We start from the raw sequence: 16,765 nt of genomic DNA on the forward strand, positions 1-16,765 counted from the left end.
ATCGATGATGGTGATGATTATTTTGAGTGTGGACAAGCAGGCAGTTAGTCTGAAACCTGTAGGTAGGATAGGTATGAAAGGAAATGAAGTCGGGGTTGGGCTGTCTCGCGGCGCAGCAGCAAATGGGCACATTTATACGAGTATTCGGTGCCTCATGGAAGGGAACCAGGTAAATGGATTACAGCAGAGGAAAAGAAAGCCTTGGTCGCGCAAGAATCCACATGATTCAAAGTGATATATAGCAAAGGCCTCAAACACACAGCGCTCCTCTGACGCATGCAAGCCGTAGCATCTTGCGCTGATAATATTTTGTAAACAAAAACGCAAATAAGTGTATATCACTGAAAGCATAAAAAGATCCCGCTGTTCTTTCAGGACCCTAGAAAAAAGCATTTGTTCCATCCAGATCCGCCCAGTCAGCATCCATCCATCCATTCACTTCCTCCCCCTTCCCTCCGCCCTCTCCTACTCCCGACGAAATCCCGATAACAACCTCACAATACAGAACACCTCGAGCCTGGTATCAAAACCCACAACTCAAGCTGTCGAAGTCAACTCAACTTCGATTTCTGCTGAATAAGTGACTAACAGCAAAAACAGACTTGCCAAACAGGACTGACATCAACTTGCTACACCCACTTGCTTCTTGGCCTTGCTGAAGAGACTCACCAGAAAAACAGAAAAACACGCAAAAACATTCAGAAAAATCATCAAAGACAAAAAAATGTACTAGTACTTGCTCATAAGTAAGTTACAAATCCCAGCTTCGGCAGCTTGAGTTATTTTTTTTTTCTTCTCATTTTTTCCCTCTCTTTTTTTTATTTTTTTTTATTTTTTTATTTTTTCTTTTTTGGCGCGCGCGCTTTCTCGCTTAACGGTCGGTGCAGCAACTGACGCCGGAAGGTACGGGGATAAAACATCCATCTGGGCTCAGCGGGCGGCGGGAGAGGCCGGGGCTCGACGCCCGTCCATAACGTCCGCAGAGGCAAGAGACTTGATAGAGGACAGAATCGGACTGAGGCTATATATACCGTACGACCGCCAAAGTCATGGGTTGAATACTTAGTAATCCCCTCCGGCTTCGCAGAATGGGGGCTTTTTTTTTACATGGAAACCATTGCGTTTGCAAGTGCGTTGATATTGCACACTACGGTTTATTAAACAGACCGGCTCCAGGTGCTGAGAATTGGAGACGGTGGGCGGGATGTACCGGGTGGTGTGCAGATATACAGCTCAAGAATGCATCTTATTAGGGCGGGAGGTTGGGAGGAAGATGGCGGAGAAAATACCAAGCAAGCATGCATACGTTCCGTTTGGCACAGCAGGAATTGCTTGAGGTTGGAAGTGATATACATGGAGGATCTATGTAAGTATACAAGCAAGGCAAGTAACGCGAGCGCGAGACAAGAAGCATTAAAAACAACAGGCATAGAGAGCAACAGTGAGTAAGTGGGTATTGGCGAGACGAGAACGGAAAGGAATTATATGAAATTTAATCTCCGTTTGAGAGGGGCGCTGTCTATCTACAAAACGAGCAACCAACCAACCAACCAAAAAGCAGTTGCGAATGGTACAAGTCCCGAACGCCAACTTCCCATATCCCAATTTCATCAATGCTTACGTCAATCATCACCCTCCCTCTCCAGCAATCTAGGTCACTCCCCATTTTCCATTCAGTTTTCTTATTCTTCGTTCCCCATTATCAAGGGTAGAGATCTATGTCTCGATCCTCCTCACCCCCGGTACGCCCATCCCGACTGCCCCTTTCCTATCGCCGAAATTATGCAAGCGCTCCCCAATCAGATAAACCTCATCGCGGATCTTCATCCTCCAATCCTTCACCCATCCGAACAACACCCACCACGCATAGCCAATCGCGCACATACAAAGACACATTGGGTACGCATACCGATAAGCCAGTGTATGTAGTTCTGGGTTATCCTTCAGTACAGTGTTCGTCGCCAATCGTGCTAACAACCATGGATACCACAGAGCAAAGCTGAGGGCGAAGGTGGCAGGCAGGATGAAGCTTCGGGTGGCGAGTCGCGCGTCAGGATCGAGGTAACCATTACGTGTGACAGCGCGCAAGGACTGCGCGGGACGGGAGTCGGTGTGCCAGAGGATGAGACGAGTGGCGAGTTTCACGTACAGCAAGCCGAGCGTCCAGGACTGCACGAAATGCATGGTGTGGCGCTCATCGAGTGCGGAATAGGTGTGCAGGGGCACGATGAAGTAGAATTCGACGACGAAGGAGAAGAGAGTGGGGAGGAGGAAGATGAATGCTGTGTAGGTCCACGCTACACGGCCCACTCGTGAAGCGATAGCGGTGATGCGACGAATCACATTGTGAGGTGTGTCGGTATTGATGGTGAGGGTGGTGCGGAGGTAGCTGACAAAGGTTCTGAGATGGAGGATGGCGTAAAGAGCTGAGCCGAGGATGTAGATGCCGATTGAAAAGGCGTATACGTCGTTTTTGCGGACATGTGCTGGAATTATCTTGGCGAAGACTTGACGACCGAAGACCAGAGGGAGGATGGTGACGGAAACTCCGGTGAGAGCTGCGAAGAGCCAGATGGAGATTATAAAGAGCAGAATCCGTGTGCGGAACCAAGGAGGAATATAGACCTGCTTGTAGAGATCTGTTTTTGATCCATGAGGTCCATCTGGAAGGTCCTTCTTGCCGTCGATCCGATTATTCGATTGGTCAACTTCAAGAAAGGGAGCGGTACCCTTGGGAATTCGCACCTGATCAGATGCTGGCGCTCTGACATATCGTCCATCCAAGCGGAAGTAGGCTGTCAATTCGGGACTTTCCACAAATGGGCGGTCCACGTTATCAGTCTTGATGAGGGGGACGTCTTTCTCGTTGGCTTTCCGGAAGATGTCCATCCAACTCTTGTGTACCATGTAGCCTTCCTCATCCCGCCTCCGTTCATCGAACATGAACCAGGTGAGTCGAAGCATCCGCGCACATTGGCGGAACCACCAGGTGTACATAGCATGCAAGCCATCCGAGGGCTTAAAGAATTTGACTGCGAGAGGCATGAAGAAATTATAAAAGAGAAGATCAATGGGGAATTCGAGAACAGGTTCGTTAGATGACCAGTGGATTGGGAGTACGCCTTTGAATGCGTATGCCAGTCCCCACACAACGCCCCCCAAACAAACGACAACCAATCCGCCGTAAACCAGAGCGCTGAATAGGATTTTCCGAAGTTGGGTTGCCACATTGCGTTCCAAGACGTCGCGTACAGGGTGGAATGTCGGATCATCCGGATCGCGGATGAAGTCTGAAAATGTTAGTAGTAATCCATCATTGGCTTCGAGTAAAACGTACAAAGTACTCCCTTCCGCATGATTCTCCGACACATCGAAACGAAGAGAGCAAAGTGGAACATGTAGCAAGTCCCAACGAACCAATGTACAAAGATCGAAGTCAAAGGAGATCTGAATGTGAAGAGGATGCGCGACATGATCGTGGCATCTTCGAATAGTGGGAGAAGGGCAGCGTCTAGGAGGAGGCCGCAGTAGAGTGGGAAAACGAGCATCTCAATGCTAATGATGAGAATCACCTTCATAACACCACCGGCCTGGTTGAGGAAATCGATGAGAAGCGCTTCCCATTCGCGTCCGTTTTGCCCATTTGAAAATGGGGAGCCTTTCTTGACGTAAAGCGCGCCCAGAAGGCAGAGAGCACTGTAGCCTGCGAAGATTGCCCAGAATCGATCCGTGGCTCCCCAGACGCTCAGCCCAACGTCTAGAGGGGTAGCTCGCTTTCCAATTTCGAGGCTGATTACCCAGGACTCGGGCTTTGCAAGAAGTCCTGGTACCGAGGCAAGCAAAAGCCACCCGTATTGGAAACTCTCGGCCAAGAAGTCCGATGTACCTCTCAAAGTCACACTATAGTCACCTGTGAATGTATAGATGACCGTGCTGCCGATGCTGGCCATCGTATTGAAGACGAAATATCTTATCGATATCAGGGATTCGTGAGAGGCAGCGGAGAAAGGCACAATTTCGGAATCGAAAATTTCGAAAAGACTGCTTGTCGTGACATTTAGGATGCGACCAGCTGCATTGCGAGAAAGGTTAAGGACAGTCGAGCCGAGCCCATAGTCTTTGCTGGCAGTGGACGAAAACAACTTGAAGGGCGCAGAGATCATCCAAAGAGCGACGTATATCATCAATCCGACCGCTGAGACGGCAAAATCCTGCAATAACGCGGCGAATCCAAAGAGGTATCTCAAAGGGAGCTTAACAGCGGGCCCAGGGTTTGCTGCAACTAGAAGCGACACTCGCCCGATATTGTATGGAATCCAGATTCCAATTGCCACAGTCAAGGCCAAGAGGAACGCACTGAACAACGCATTTTGTACCAGGCTGAATATTGGGCCACGCATGCCAATTAATTCCATTATACCCTCGAAGTCCTCGGCCTCTTCGATTGCATCAGGATCATTGGGATCCAAGCCTGCAGCGATCGCGGCGTCTACTACAGCCTGGTCTGGCTCTGCGAAACCGGCATCCTGTTCGAGAACATCATGATGGTGAACTGGGACGAAAGGAGCCTCGGCCGCCAAGTCTTGTACGATGTGCTCGTCGTTGTCGCCTAAATCCTCGTGGATAATGCCTTCACCCACACCACCCCATAGGTACTCTGCGATATTCGCTAATAATCCCTGACCTTCCGCAGGGCGTGCCACTACAGGTCCGCGAGCTACGGGTAGAGGCGTGTCGGGTTGGAGGGGGTTAAAATTTGCATTTGCCAACCCTGCCTCAAAATCTGAGTCTGTGTCAACGGGGTTCGCGTCAAAAACTTCATCCCAATTTTCATAGGTGCGTGTTACGCCGTCCTGATGAAGAATCTCGATAGGGCCCTCCGCATCGGCATCTTCCTGTGCAGAGGGGGAGGCAGGAAGAAAATGTTGAGCTACGTTGTTTCTTTGAACTTCTCTGGCTCTCTCGACGGTTTGCTGAACACGGAGATCTTGCGCAGCCTTCCAAGCTTGGCTACCCTGGTCTGAAGCTCCAACGAAGGCCTGGTTTGTTTCTTTAGTCACGAGTGCAGAAGCCTCTTGCAAGTCAGGCTCGGGATTTTGAGATTCACAGCTCCGTTCTAACCCTGAGCTGGCTTTGTCACCATCTTCATCGTTGGAGGCAAGGTTCGAGAAGGTCCAACTGCCATGGGCCAAGGGAGATATGACATCCCGACGCTGAGGCCCATCAGATACTGCTCTAGGTCTGGACGAACTCGCAAGAGCACTGGGGTCTGAATGGATCGTAGAAAGAGCGGAGGATTCTATTGAATCAACTTTGTGTTCCAAGCCGGGGCTCGGTCCATCTCGCCCTTTCAATCTCGGAGAAGAGCCGTTTTCGAAATCCTCTTGAGGTGTGATGTGTAGTTGAGGCTCTATAGTCACCTCCTCAATATTCTTTCCTTTTCCTTTGTATGGGGTAGAGCCGGCATCAGTTGTGGTAAATTTCTGTTCGTCTTGAACTTGCAGGCTAAGCATTTCAACACCCCCCCAACTCTCTGAGCTAGTTCTGCTTCTATTACTGCTCTGTGGTTTCTTCTCGTTTCCGTTTCCGGTGCCCAAGACAGATTGAGCCGTTGAGGAGTGAGATTTGGTGCTGGAAGCCCCACCTACTGTAGCAGATTGGGAAGGCGAAGAGGTTGGAGGTATAAGCGTTTGAGGTGCACGAAGCCCAGCTTCTTGGTTCTCGGGGTTAGTTAGGACCTTCATAGCATTAACCCAATAGCGCATTTGATCGACCTTATTCTCTCTCTCGATGATGCGTAAAACCTCGTCTGGACTACCATCAGCTCTCCTCCAGACAGCAAGAAATTCTTCCGTCATTCTGGGCTCTTCTGTCATGAACCGTTGAATCTCTGCCGCGGGAGAAAGAGCATCGCGAACTGGTGCAGGTCGATGTTGCGAATCTAAAGCTTCAGCCATGTGCCCCAAGCTCTCCATCAGCTCAGCAGCGTCCTGGGGTCGCTCGGGAGCATCGTTCAAGTGGTTGTGTCTCCGGCGTACTCGGGCCATCGGGCGTCTTCCAGGTTCACGTACACGGTCGTGGGCGTCCTCAAGCGGGTTCTCGTCGTCAGCATCGTTTCCATCATCATGATCTGGCTCGCGCGCTGGCAGTTGCTCTCGGCCCCTTGCGGGAGCAGCGAATTCTGCGTTAAAACCAGCACCCATGTTGATACCCGGTTGTTGCTGGACGACCCACTCCCGAATCAAGAATACTAGAATGAAACATACCACAACCAAGATCGTAATGATATAGCCTTCAGCTATAGCAATGACAAGCTGGTTGATGGATGGGTGCCTCGTCAGGTTTACCAGAAATCCAACATCACTCAACAGCGACGGCTTGAGAGATGAGAGGGATTGATTTGCCAAGGACTGTGACGAAGTTGTGTTTGCGATAGCTTTCGCTGATACATCACCGCCCTGGGTTCCAAATCCGTAATACAGAGACTTGAGAAAGCCGACTGCCAGGGGGTCCAGGGCACTGATGTTCAGGGTTTGGGACATCGGCATCAGAAGCCCAAAGAATTTCACGACCAGATTTCCCACACTGACAGACGTAGTCTGGGGGTCCTGCAGGGGAGTGACCGGAGAGGTTCCGTTCCCGGCTAGACTTGCGAGCTTCTGTAGTTCTCCGGCCATATCCAGTGCTTGTGTATTTGTCTCATTACTGATCGAAGTGAGTGGTGGGTAGTCCGCTGGCCATCCTCCATCACTGATCCAAAATAGCAGCCGCCAGACTTGTCTGATAACGTACGGCAGGCATCCGAGCCAGACATTTGTTACTAGACAGAACCTTAGCCAGGTCGCAACGTTCCTAGCCGAATGTATAGCGACGTGCCGCAGAAGGACAGGCCATGGTAGTGATTTTGGCATGTTCGGGGAGTAGAGCTTGGTGAATCGGAATGCGGTTTTGCAAAGCTCGCAATGCTTCTTCTGCGAATGCGACAGCCACTCCATCAAACAGTCCTGGTGAACGTGCTTGATGCTCCCACTACATTTGCAAGGATGGAACAGAGGTTCCGTAGCTGTGCCCTCTGATCGGCATATCCTGCAAGTGTCTGCCTCCCCCAGTCCATCTTCGCTGTCTCTGTCTCGGTGGTTGGTGGCGTATTGGGGGTCGTTCATGACATCGGGCGGTGGCACTGGGTTGGGATGGAGATCCGCCATCGTGGAAGGGTGTTGCGAGAATGGAGAGGAAGAAGGTATCGGGGGTACAGGGCGGTATCAGGTCGAGATATTGTTTCTAGGCAAAGCCTCGCGGTTGTCGACGTCGAAACCCCATACAGATAGATGGTGTGGGCGTTCTCAGTTCCTGTGGAATCAGCGGCTCTGGCTTATAGTTTCGGAAAAACGCTCTTCGCTCTAGAATTTTCGGCAAAATCGCGTAGATGCTAAGATGTTCGTGGTGAATATGGAAATAGCTCAACGAATGTCTGAAATGGCTGGAGTGGTTGTATGTTTTATTTTGTATTTTGGTTTGGTTTGGGGATGGGATGCGTCTTTCTCTGAAGGGGAGTTGTCACCTTGAAGTCGCCGCTCTATGGAGACGGCTCTAGGCGGGCTCGGCCTCGCATCGATCGGCTTCTTGGAATTCTTGCATGTGGCTGGCTGGGCACGTGACACCTAGCCTGACACTTCATAGCAGCATCTCTTTTATGGAGTAAACGAATCCTCAGTACAGTATTAGCAGGGTTGAAAGAGTTTCTCGGGATGCTTATGGAATGCAGACCGGGGCTTGAGGCATAAACACCTAGCTAGCATCTGATTATGTATACTGTCCATAAGCTAATATATCGATTAACATACATATCTCGTTGTTGTTGTTGCTGTTGCTGTTGTTGTTTTTGCTCTTTTCATTATAAGTGTTCCCGCTTTTCAAGCCATCCATCCAGTTGCAGTCCAATCCAATCCAATCCAATTCAGTCCAGTCCAGTCTTCGTCTTGATACGTACACGGGAGTGCCTGAGCCCTAACGACATACCGGTAGAGATTAAGCGCCAAGCAATGACGTTTTGATCAGAATAACTTAAAGTTCCCGCGTTTACGCGCTAAAAACACCTCGGTCCCGTTAAGAGAAGCTTGTGTGATAGATAATACATCTGGACATCTCCATATCTTCACATCTTCACTGCACAATAAATACGTCTAGACTCTCTACAAAGTGGAGTCTTTCTTCCAGATGAGTCCATCCGACAGTCCAGTTCTGCAATAAAAATAACAAGACTGTCCGGCAAGCGTGTCCAACAGCAAAGCAGGACTTGGTCACCTCGCACCACAGCAATCCCTGGTCCAAGCTCGAACTACCGCTACCTTACCCTCCGTACACTATCAAAGCACTAAAGCCAACGTCCGATCTTCTCTCAACCAGCAACACCTCGAAAAGTTTAATCCTCCTCGTGCGCTTGATGCTTGAATAAAAATGGCCACGGACAGCAACGGACAGGCCATCAAGCCTAGTCAAAAGGGGATGAACGGGCATGCAAAAACCCCAAGATCAAAGGCAGCCCCAACGAAGAAGAGCTTCAGCCTAATCAGCATAATCTCCAGGTACGGATATCTTACCTTCGGATCAGGGCTATTCTAACAGTGAGTGCACTGGCAGGATTCTTACCTGGTACTCCATCATCACCATCTTTTTTCGATGCCCTTCGACCGTCGACCTCCTCACAGACTCCTCCCCCAAGATCTGCAAACCATACTTCCAGTTGCGCTCTGTGGTTGCGCCTCATGTCGAGCCCTACTACAATAATTATGCCGCTCACTATGTTGATGCTGCCCGGCCATACTACGACTCGTTCGATAAGAAATTCATTTCTCCTGCGAAGGCTCTGAGCCAGAAATACGGCGCCCCCCGTGTGGCACAAGCACAAGCCTTCGGTCAAGCTCAATGGGAGAAGAACCTACAACCGGAAGTTCAGAAGTATCAAGCTATCCTGAAGGAAAAGTACGAGCAGAACTTAAGTCAGCACGTCAATACCGCTATTACAGTCACGAGCCCGTACTACGAGATCGCGAAGACCAGTGCGCTACAGACCTACTACGAGCTCATCCTCCCAACCTACACTGCTGTACAGCCATATGCTATTCAGGGCTACGGTTTGGCCAACAATTTCGCTCTTAACACCGCCTTGCCATACTCGAAATTGGCATGGACAACTGGTGTACTCTTTCTGGACCGCACCGTCTGGCCGCAAATCCGGATCCTGTACGGAGAGAATGTTGAGCCCCAATTGGTCAGGATTCGTGAGCGCTTGGGTAGATATCGCGATGGCAAGAAGTTGAAGGCAGTTGTTGAAGACCTTGATAGCTCTACTTCCGCCTCTGCTGCCTCCGCGACATTATCATCCATCTCCTCCTCACTCTCCTCGGTGCACGTATCCCCTACTACCGAGACTAGTTCGACCGAGACCACTGCCTCGTCATCCGAAGCCCCTGTTGCCACTCCGCCATCAGAGAAGGACGTTCGCGAGAAGGCCCAGGAAATTGTGGCTCACGATCTCAAGGAATGGCAAGGAAAGTTCGCCAAGGCCGCTGATGAGGGATCGGAAGACCTCGAGGAGAGAATCACCGAACTCAGCAACCGAATGATCGAGAGCCAGGTGGAAGGCGTGGGTGCCGCATTGATCGTTCAATTGGAAGAGACGATTGGCGCCAGCCTCAAAACCTTAAAGAGTCGTATCGTCTCCATTGTTAGCAGCTCCAAGAATGCCGAGGAGTCTGAAGATGAGCTCAACACTGCCGTGCGCAAAGCTGGTCTTGCTATCAAAGAAAAGGCACAGGCTGTGAGAACCTGGAAACAGAACTACGACCGAGAGGTCAACGAGCTCGTGAGTTTAGCGGCACACGATACATTTGAGATTCTCGACCACATTAGGGATCTGGGATTACAGGAGATAGGTATGCGATGGGCCTGGACCGATGGAATCACCCACAAGGACTGGAGCAAGTACCATACGCTGAAAACAAAGTTTGATGAGTGGCGACACGACGTCGAGAAAGTTGCTACTGGTCACCCAGGTCAGTTTTGTTGTTCACTGCTCAAAATTCCTTCATTTCAATGGCATTCTTAGCGATTGATACTAACATGTTAAAAAGGCCCTGCAAAGGCTCACGCTGCAGCAGCAGATGTTGCAGATAAGGCCATGGAAATCGCTGGATATGCTGCCACAGAATTGGCCCGCCTCAAGGAGAGTGGCCGCTGGAAGATTTCGGCCTCTGATTCGAGTGACGACTTCAGCACAAAGTACATGCCGGCTCCAGTTCAAGTAGTGATCCAGAAAGTCGCTGAGAAGGCCAGTGATATCAAGGAGGCCGTGTCTCCGTCCTCCCAAGGTACCATCGAATCAGTGGCCTCTGTTGCCAGTTCTTCGGTCGCCGAAGCTATGGCATCTGCTCAAAGTGCAGTTTCTTCCATCTCAGCCAGTGTCGTAGGAACTCCTCACGGAAGCGTCGAAAGCGTAATCTCTGTTGGAAGTGCGAGCGTCAGCAGTCTTGCCGATAAAGCATCGAGTTCCATCATTGGCACCAAGCAAGCTACTGCTGAGAGTTTTGCATCTGTCGCACAGGCTTCGGCTAGTAGTTTCATTGATCAGGCATCAAGCTCCATCATTGGAACACCACAGGTGAGCATACCGGTCCCATGGTTTTAAAATACTTTGGATTGGAATTGGGATCGTTCCTTACAACAAGATATCCTAGGTGATGTGAACATCGCCGATGGTTTCTGTAACATTGAAAGTGATTCTAACGTACCAAAATAGGGAAGTGTTGAGAGCATTGTCGCGGCTGCTGGTGAGAGTGCAAGCAGTCTATCGGCCAAGGCTTCCTCGTCTATCGTTGGTAAGGAGCCAGGCATTATGGAGGAAGCCTCCGAGAGCGTCAAGCTCGCTGCTTCTATCGCTTCGGAATCTGCTTCGAGTCTCTCGGTTATTGCAAGCTCGTCGGTTTCATCAGTCATTAGCAAGGCATCCAAGATAGCAGCCCAGGCTTCTAGCTCTCTTAGCTCCGTGACTTCGTCGGTTGCAAGCTCATTGTCCAGAAGCTCTTCGGAGACTCCCAGCTTCCTTAGCTCGGCTGTCTCATCCGCATCCAGTGCCGACTCGAAAAAGGTTTGGGGAGGAGCTATGGCAGCAAATGTGGTAGCCCAACAAATCATTTTCGATGACTTTGTTGACTCGGATGACGCTACTTTGTAAGTTTTTTTTCATTCTCCCAAAAGCTCTTTTGACAGGCGGACTGACCGTGATTTAGTAACGAGAAGATCCAAAGTATTGCTAGTCAAGCCGGCGACAGATATGACGAAATTACGAAGGCTGTAAGCAAGGCGTTTATGCCTACGAGCACGAACAACCCGGTCACCAAGATGGCTGCAGATAAGTACGCCAGTGCTCTTTCGGCAGCTAGTGTTGCGCTTTATGGCACAGAACAAGGCACGGGGGAGAGTATCTCCAGTGTTGTTGCCAGTCGTTACGACGATGCCGTTGCTGCGTAAGTCGACTTCTTGCTCTAATTTCGTCTGCATTGTCCCAGTGCTAAAGAGTACATAATTTTAGAGCAAGTGCAGTCATATATGGAACCCCGATGCCGATCACGGACTCGATCGCTGCCCAGGCTACAAGTGCATACAACGCTGCGGTTTCTGGAGCCAATGAGAAATACAGTGCTGCTCAGAGTCTCGTTTCCGCACAGATAGCTGGGGAGCCTAAGCCTGCCCACGGTATGTATTCGGTGTTCCCGGTCTGATGAGGACGCACTTCTCGACTGAATGGGTTCCTATCCGCATTCTGAATGCTCCGGGCTCCCTAAAAACATTGCTGACTCTGATCCAGAAACTATACTGAGCTCCATAAAGTCCGCATATTCGGACAACTTGGAAGCACTTGGCTCTCGCTTGCAAGCCTCTATATCAGCCGGCTCTACAGCTGTGTATGGCACATCCACGCCCGCGTATCAGTCAATCCTGTCATCAATCTCGTCAGTAGCCCAGGCGAAGTTGTCGGAAGGTGTAAATGCCGCTTCGGCTAGGTATGCGGATGGAAAGGCCTATGTCGCTGCTATTCCGACTCCTGCGCCAGCTAAGCAAAAGCTCCTCGGGCAGATGCAGGATCAATACTATGCTGGTATAGGTACGATTTCCCGACTGTCCGAATTTGTCTCTGTAATTTAGAGCATCATTTACTCATACATAACCCACAGGTATGGCCTATGCCCGATACTCCGAGTTCATGGACTCGGCTTCCTCGGCTATTATGCCTACACAGACCCCGGTATACGAAAGCCTTTACTCTGGCGCTAGTGAGGTACGTAACGAGGGGGCAGATTATTTCTTGATTTCAAGTATTCTAGACAAAAGGACATTTCTAACCTCGGTAATTTATAGAAAATCATGGGCACTTCTACTCACCAATTCCAAGCCACCTTAAATACTGCCTTGGGGCATTATCACGCAGCTACTGAAGCCGCTTCTTCAAAATTTGGGGACCTTCTCGCATCAATCTCCAGCATTGGGAGGGACGCAAAAGTTGCGGTCCCTACGGTCGACCTCCTCTCCGCAGCATCGGCGCAGTACTCATCGGCTGTCAGTGAAGCTGCAAAGTCCTTTGCATCGATCAACTCGGTAATATCGGAGAAGCTAGAACGTATGTGAAGGGGATCCTCTAAATTTCTTATCACCGTTGTCCCAGAATATGCAGGAACCTTTTATTTCGTCTGAAAGATTGATCACGATTTGCTGACCCCCATACCCTACAGTTGGTTCTGCTGCCGCATCAGCCGCCGTCTATGGTAGTGAGACCCCCTGGACTGAGTCTGTTGCATCAGCTGCAAGCGAGAACTGGGAGGCCCTCATCACTAAAGCGAGCACTCAAATATATGGTGCTCCGACGCCGTATTTCATTTCTAGAAGACTTCTTTCTGAGGTTAAGGAATACGCTGCCCAGGCCACAGATGGAGCCATGTCTCAGTATTCTGCCGTGCAATCGCTTATCGGAGAGCTCGTCGCTGGCAAGGAGCCGGACTTCACTGAGAGTGTTTACAATCGCTTGAGCTCTGCCTACTATACAGATGCTGCTCAAGTAGTCTCGTCCGCGTCTTCATTCGCCAGCGACGCCTACGCATCTGCCAGCTCCGTCGTAAGCTCCGTCTTCATACCGCCTCCAGCGCTCGAGGCCGTTCTGGACTCTGCTGCCCTTCGCGTCAACGAGGCTGTCGAAGCCGCTAGCGCGCAAATGTACGGAACCAAGAGAGGCAAGTACGAAGAAGCCACCTCGAGCGCTGCGTCTGCCTACAGCTCAGCTCAAATTGTAGCCTCCGAGGTAAGAATGCATATCTCGACTCTGATTGCCCCATGATGTTTGAGGACTGAAGCCTCTTCTTTGAGGCAATTACTGACCGCGCCTTACAGAAAATCTACGGCACCAGTACCGGCTATGTCGAAGCAGCCCAATCCTCCATATCCGACGCCGCGGCCTCTGCTCAACAAGCCATCCTTGACGCCATCTACGGCACTCAAACAGGCTCCTACGAACAAGCTACCAACGCCGCAGCCGAGGCTTACGCTTCTGCCACCTTAAAGGCCTCCGAGGCCATTTACGGCACTCAAACCGGCGCCTACGAAAGCATGTCCAGCGCAGCCGCTTCGGCCTACGCTTCCGCCACGGCCGCAGCCAGCGAAGCCATTTACGGGCCTGAGAAAGGCGCAATTGAGAGTGCTCAAAGTCGTTTGGCATCTGCGGTTGAGTCTGCGCGCGTCAAGCTGGCCGAGTTTGCGAGCTCGGCCGGGGATGGTGCGGCGGAGGCAGTGAAGCAGGCGAGTGAGGGGGTAGAGGATTTTGCGAGCAGCGTTAGTAGCGTGATCAGCAGCGCTACTTCGCATGATGAACTGTGATGAATAATGAATAATAATTTGCGGCGACTGCCCAGACGAGGGTTTAATTCGGGAAGAGGGAACGTTTGAAACGGGTAGATGTTGGGATGAAGGAAATGTGTGCATAAAATTGCATTTTGCGCAGCTGATGCGAGCATCTTTCCTTTTGCATCTTGATTGCAAATTATGTGGTCTATTATGAGCATAATGAATGGATGAACAGGTAGGACAGGCTGGTTGGCTGGTTGATTGGTCGGACCTGGTTGGGAGGTTTAGGTTGGGCTTGAATGTGTTTGCTCCATGAACTTTTTCTTTCTTTCTTTTATTCCTGGCTGCTTTTGACTTGTAAGATGAATGTCGTTACGATAATTTCAAGCCTTATGTGGAACCTTTTTCATTTCTTTTCTTTTCTTTTCTTTTCTTTTCTTTTCTTTTCTTTTCTTTTCTTTTCTTTTCTTTTCTTTTCTTTTCTTTTCTTTTCTTTCCTTTTCTTTCCTTTTCTTTCCTTTTCTTTCCTTTTCTTTCCTTTTCTTTCCTTCAAGATCTCCGGTTCTTCGAGGGAAATAAAATAAAGGATATAAAATAGAGAATGGAGAATGGAGAATGGAGAATGGAGAATGGAGAATGGAGAATGGAGAATAAGGGATAAAGTGCACTTCTGTTAATATAAATATGCTGAAGATGAGGATAAGGAAAATATACGGATCCGGTATGAGCTTTTCGGGATCTTACTCGCTTCAACTTTTTACTCATCGCAAATCTGGTGAGTTTTATAAGGGCAAGCCATTAATTCTTGCTCTTGTTCTTGCTCTTGCTCGCGCGATCGGTGAAGAGGTGTGTCGTGTGTCGTGTGCGTCGGCAATACTGGCTGGCATATAAGTTAGTGAAGCATTTATACCTACGGACCGGAGGTTTTTGTTTTCTATTCGTCCCGTGTGGCTTTAACGAGTACCTAATAAGGTAGTGAGTGAGTGAGTGAGTGCTGTCGAGTTGTGGAAGTCTATATTTTTCATACTACGCTGTGCTGTGCTGTGCTGTGCTGTGTTGGAACCTAGGCTAAGGTATGTACGGCTTCAAGATGAAAGCTGCGCAGATGCCATGTCGTTCCCAGATGCGGTACATCAGTATTTAAGAATAATAAAGAATGCATAAAAATAAAAATAAAAACACCGCCAATTTGTAAGTCCAGAAGAGGGCGAGAGAAATTTGAATAAGAGCTACGAGCTGTATTGGGGCTGGCGCGGAGTGGTGTAAGTGAGCCCCACCTAGCGATGCGAAGGACGTCACCGGCGCAAAAAAGAAGCTGGAGCAAAATGACAAAAAGACTGCGACACCTGAGTGATTCGAACACTCGCTCCCGAAGGAAATGGCTGTCAACTAATTAATTAGCAGGCCATCGCGTTAACCACTCCGCCAAACTAGGATATGTTAGTACTGCGAAACGGTGTGGAGCTGATTGCTACTTACGTGCCGATTCTGGAAGATTATGTTGGAGCGCCAGTACTGCGTATTATATTAATATTAAAAAACTCTCTCTGCGACCCCGCTCTGAATCAACCAAGTCTCCACTCTTCAAAGCTGATGAAAAATTCCAGCATCGGCACTATCAATTGAGAAGGCGAGTTAACTGGAACTCCTCCAATAAATAGCTTTCTATGCTTCCTATATGTAATCTACTTTTCCCTTTCGTATCTCGCGATACTTGAGATGGTTTCAACGCCAAGTTGGGTTCAGGCTCAGGCGGCCCACTTTGAAGAGGTGTCACCAAGCACAAAGTCTTCTCAGCATGAATTTGCAGCTACCTGTTATATCCTCCCGCAAACAATCGTGGTATTTGGTCCATCATTTATCAGGTTTTTGCAACCACTATCTAAGCTTCGACAGTGTATGCAGCAGTTCCTGAGAATGGAGGAGTAGGATGCACGTGACTTATTTTGCAGCTCGCTGACCAGCCGATTCCACGAGGCAATGAGGACGGAGAACGGGAGCGCGGAGTTCACATACTTGCAGGAACTTCTTCGCTTTGCGATGTGATATGCAACGACGAGGGAATTTCAATACGTACGGTTTCCAATCCGTCGAACAGCTTGATGTGCGATGAGATTCTAGAGCCAATTGCTGTTGTGTGGTCAGCTGTTCTAAGAGAAAGCTTCGGGATTCCGAGAAAGCTATATATATGATTGCGAGTGTTCGCTCGATGTCTCTTGCTCCTCATCAAGATCATATTGTACAGGGATCCTACCATACTGTCAAAGATTTCACATTTCACTCCTCGCTTGAGGCTTTCACTCAAGCCCCTTGAGTAATACAACACCAAGACGATTTTCTATCTCATTATCACCAAGCGAGCGAGTGCATGTACACCATCTCTCGCCCACAACCCCTCCTCTTCGCAGCATCAAAAGCAACAACAACACATCATGGCTACTCCACTTCTTACACCCATGCGCGCGCGCCCTCTTCCAACCTGATCCGAAATCCACCACCTTTTTGCTGAAGCACTTCCTTCTCCCAACGCCAAAAGGCAGATGAACACATCATCCGCGTTCACACAGCAGCCATAACCAACGGGGAGCTCTTCTGGCTCGCCAACTACCCTATGTCGTGCCCCGAGAAAGAGACAACTCCCGTCTATGACATGGCCGGCAGCATCATCTCTTCCCCTGAGGACTCTCCTTTCCGAACAGGCGATGAGAGCTTCGCACGCACCGATTACTCCCGCACAGGATCCGGACACGAGTACACGGTTGCGCCCGCTCTGGAACTGGCTTCACGACCGAGGAGTGTTTCGTGGGCGGAAAGTGCAACGGTGCTGATGAGCGCCGAGACGATGGGGACGTGGGTTGTGCGATTAGCTCACTGA

General features: G+C 49.8%; 3 protein-coding genes across 3 annotated transcripts; 2 read left to right on the top strand and 1 right to left on the bottom strand.

Annotated features, from left to right (window-relative positions):
- Positions 1-1,716: 1,716 nt before the first annotated feature.
- Positions 1,717-7,205, bottom strand: L3040_000729 (uncharacterized protein; the record flags this gene model as incomplete). Its single annotated transcript, XM_007288169.1, has 2 exons — positions 1,717-3,290; positions 3,338-7,205. 2 exons carry the CDS (start codon positions 7,203-7,205, stop codon positions 1,717-1,719), a joined length of 5,442 nt encoding a protein of 1,813 aa, XP_007288231.1.
- A 1,252-nt stretch (positions 7,206-8,457) lies between these two features.
- L3040_000730 (uncharacterized protein) lies at positions 8,458-13,923 on the top strand (the record flags this gene model as incomplete). Its single annotated transcript, XM_007288168.1, has 11 exons — positions 8,458-8,585; positions 8,641-10,055; positions 10,134-10,660; positions 10,799-11,229; positions 11,289-11,525; positions 11,591-11,754; positions 11,867-12,163; positions 12,234-12,337; positions 12,418-12,676; positions 12,789-13,351; positions 13,441-13,923. 11 exons carry the CDS (start codon positions 8,458-8,460, stop codon positions 13,921-13,923), a joined length of 4,608 nt encoding a protein of 1,535 aa, XP_007288230.1.
- A 2,578-nt stretch (positions 13,924-16,501) lies between these two features.
- Positions 16,502-16,765, top strand: L3040_000731 (uncharacterized protein; the record flags this gene model as incomplete). The annotated part of the gene is made up of 1 exon (XM_007288167.2): positions 16,502-16,765. The coding sequence occupies one exon, from the start codon at positions 16,502-16,504 to the stop codon at positions 16,763-16,765; it is 264 nt and encodes an 87-aa protein (XP_007288229.2).

The sequence above is a fragment of the Drepanopeziza brunnea genome, assembly GCF_022702325.1.
Source record: "Drepanopeziza brunnea f. sp. 'multigermtubi' strain 214-2 chromosome Unknown ctg1, whole genome shotgun sequence".
Classification (NCBI taxonomy): Eukaryota; Fungi; Ascomycota; class Leotiomycetes; order Helotiales; family Drepanopezizaceae; genus Drepanopeziza; species Drepanopeziza brunnea.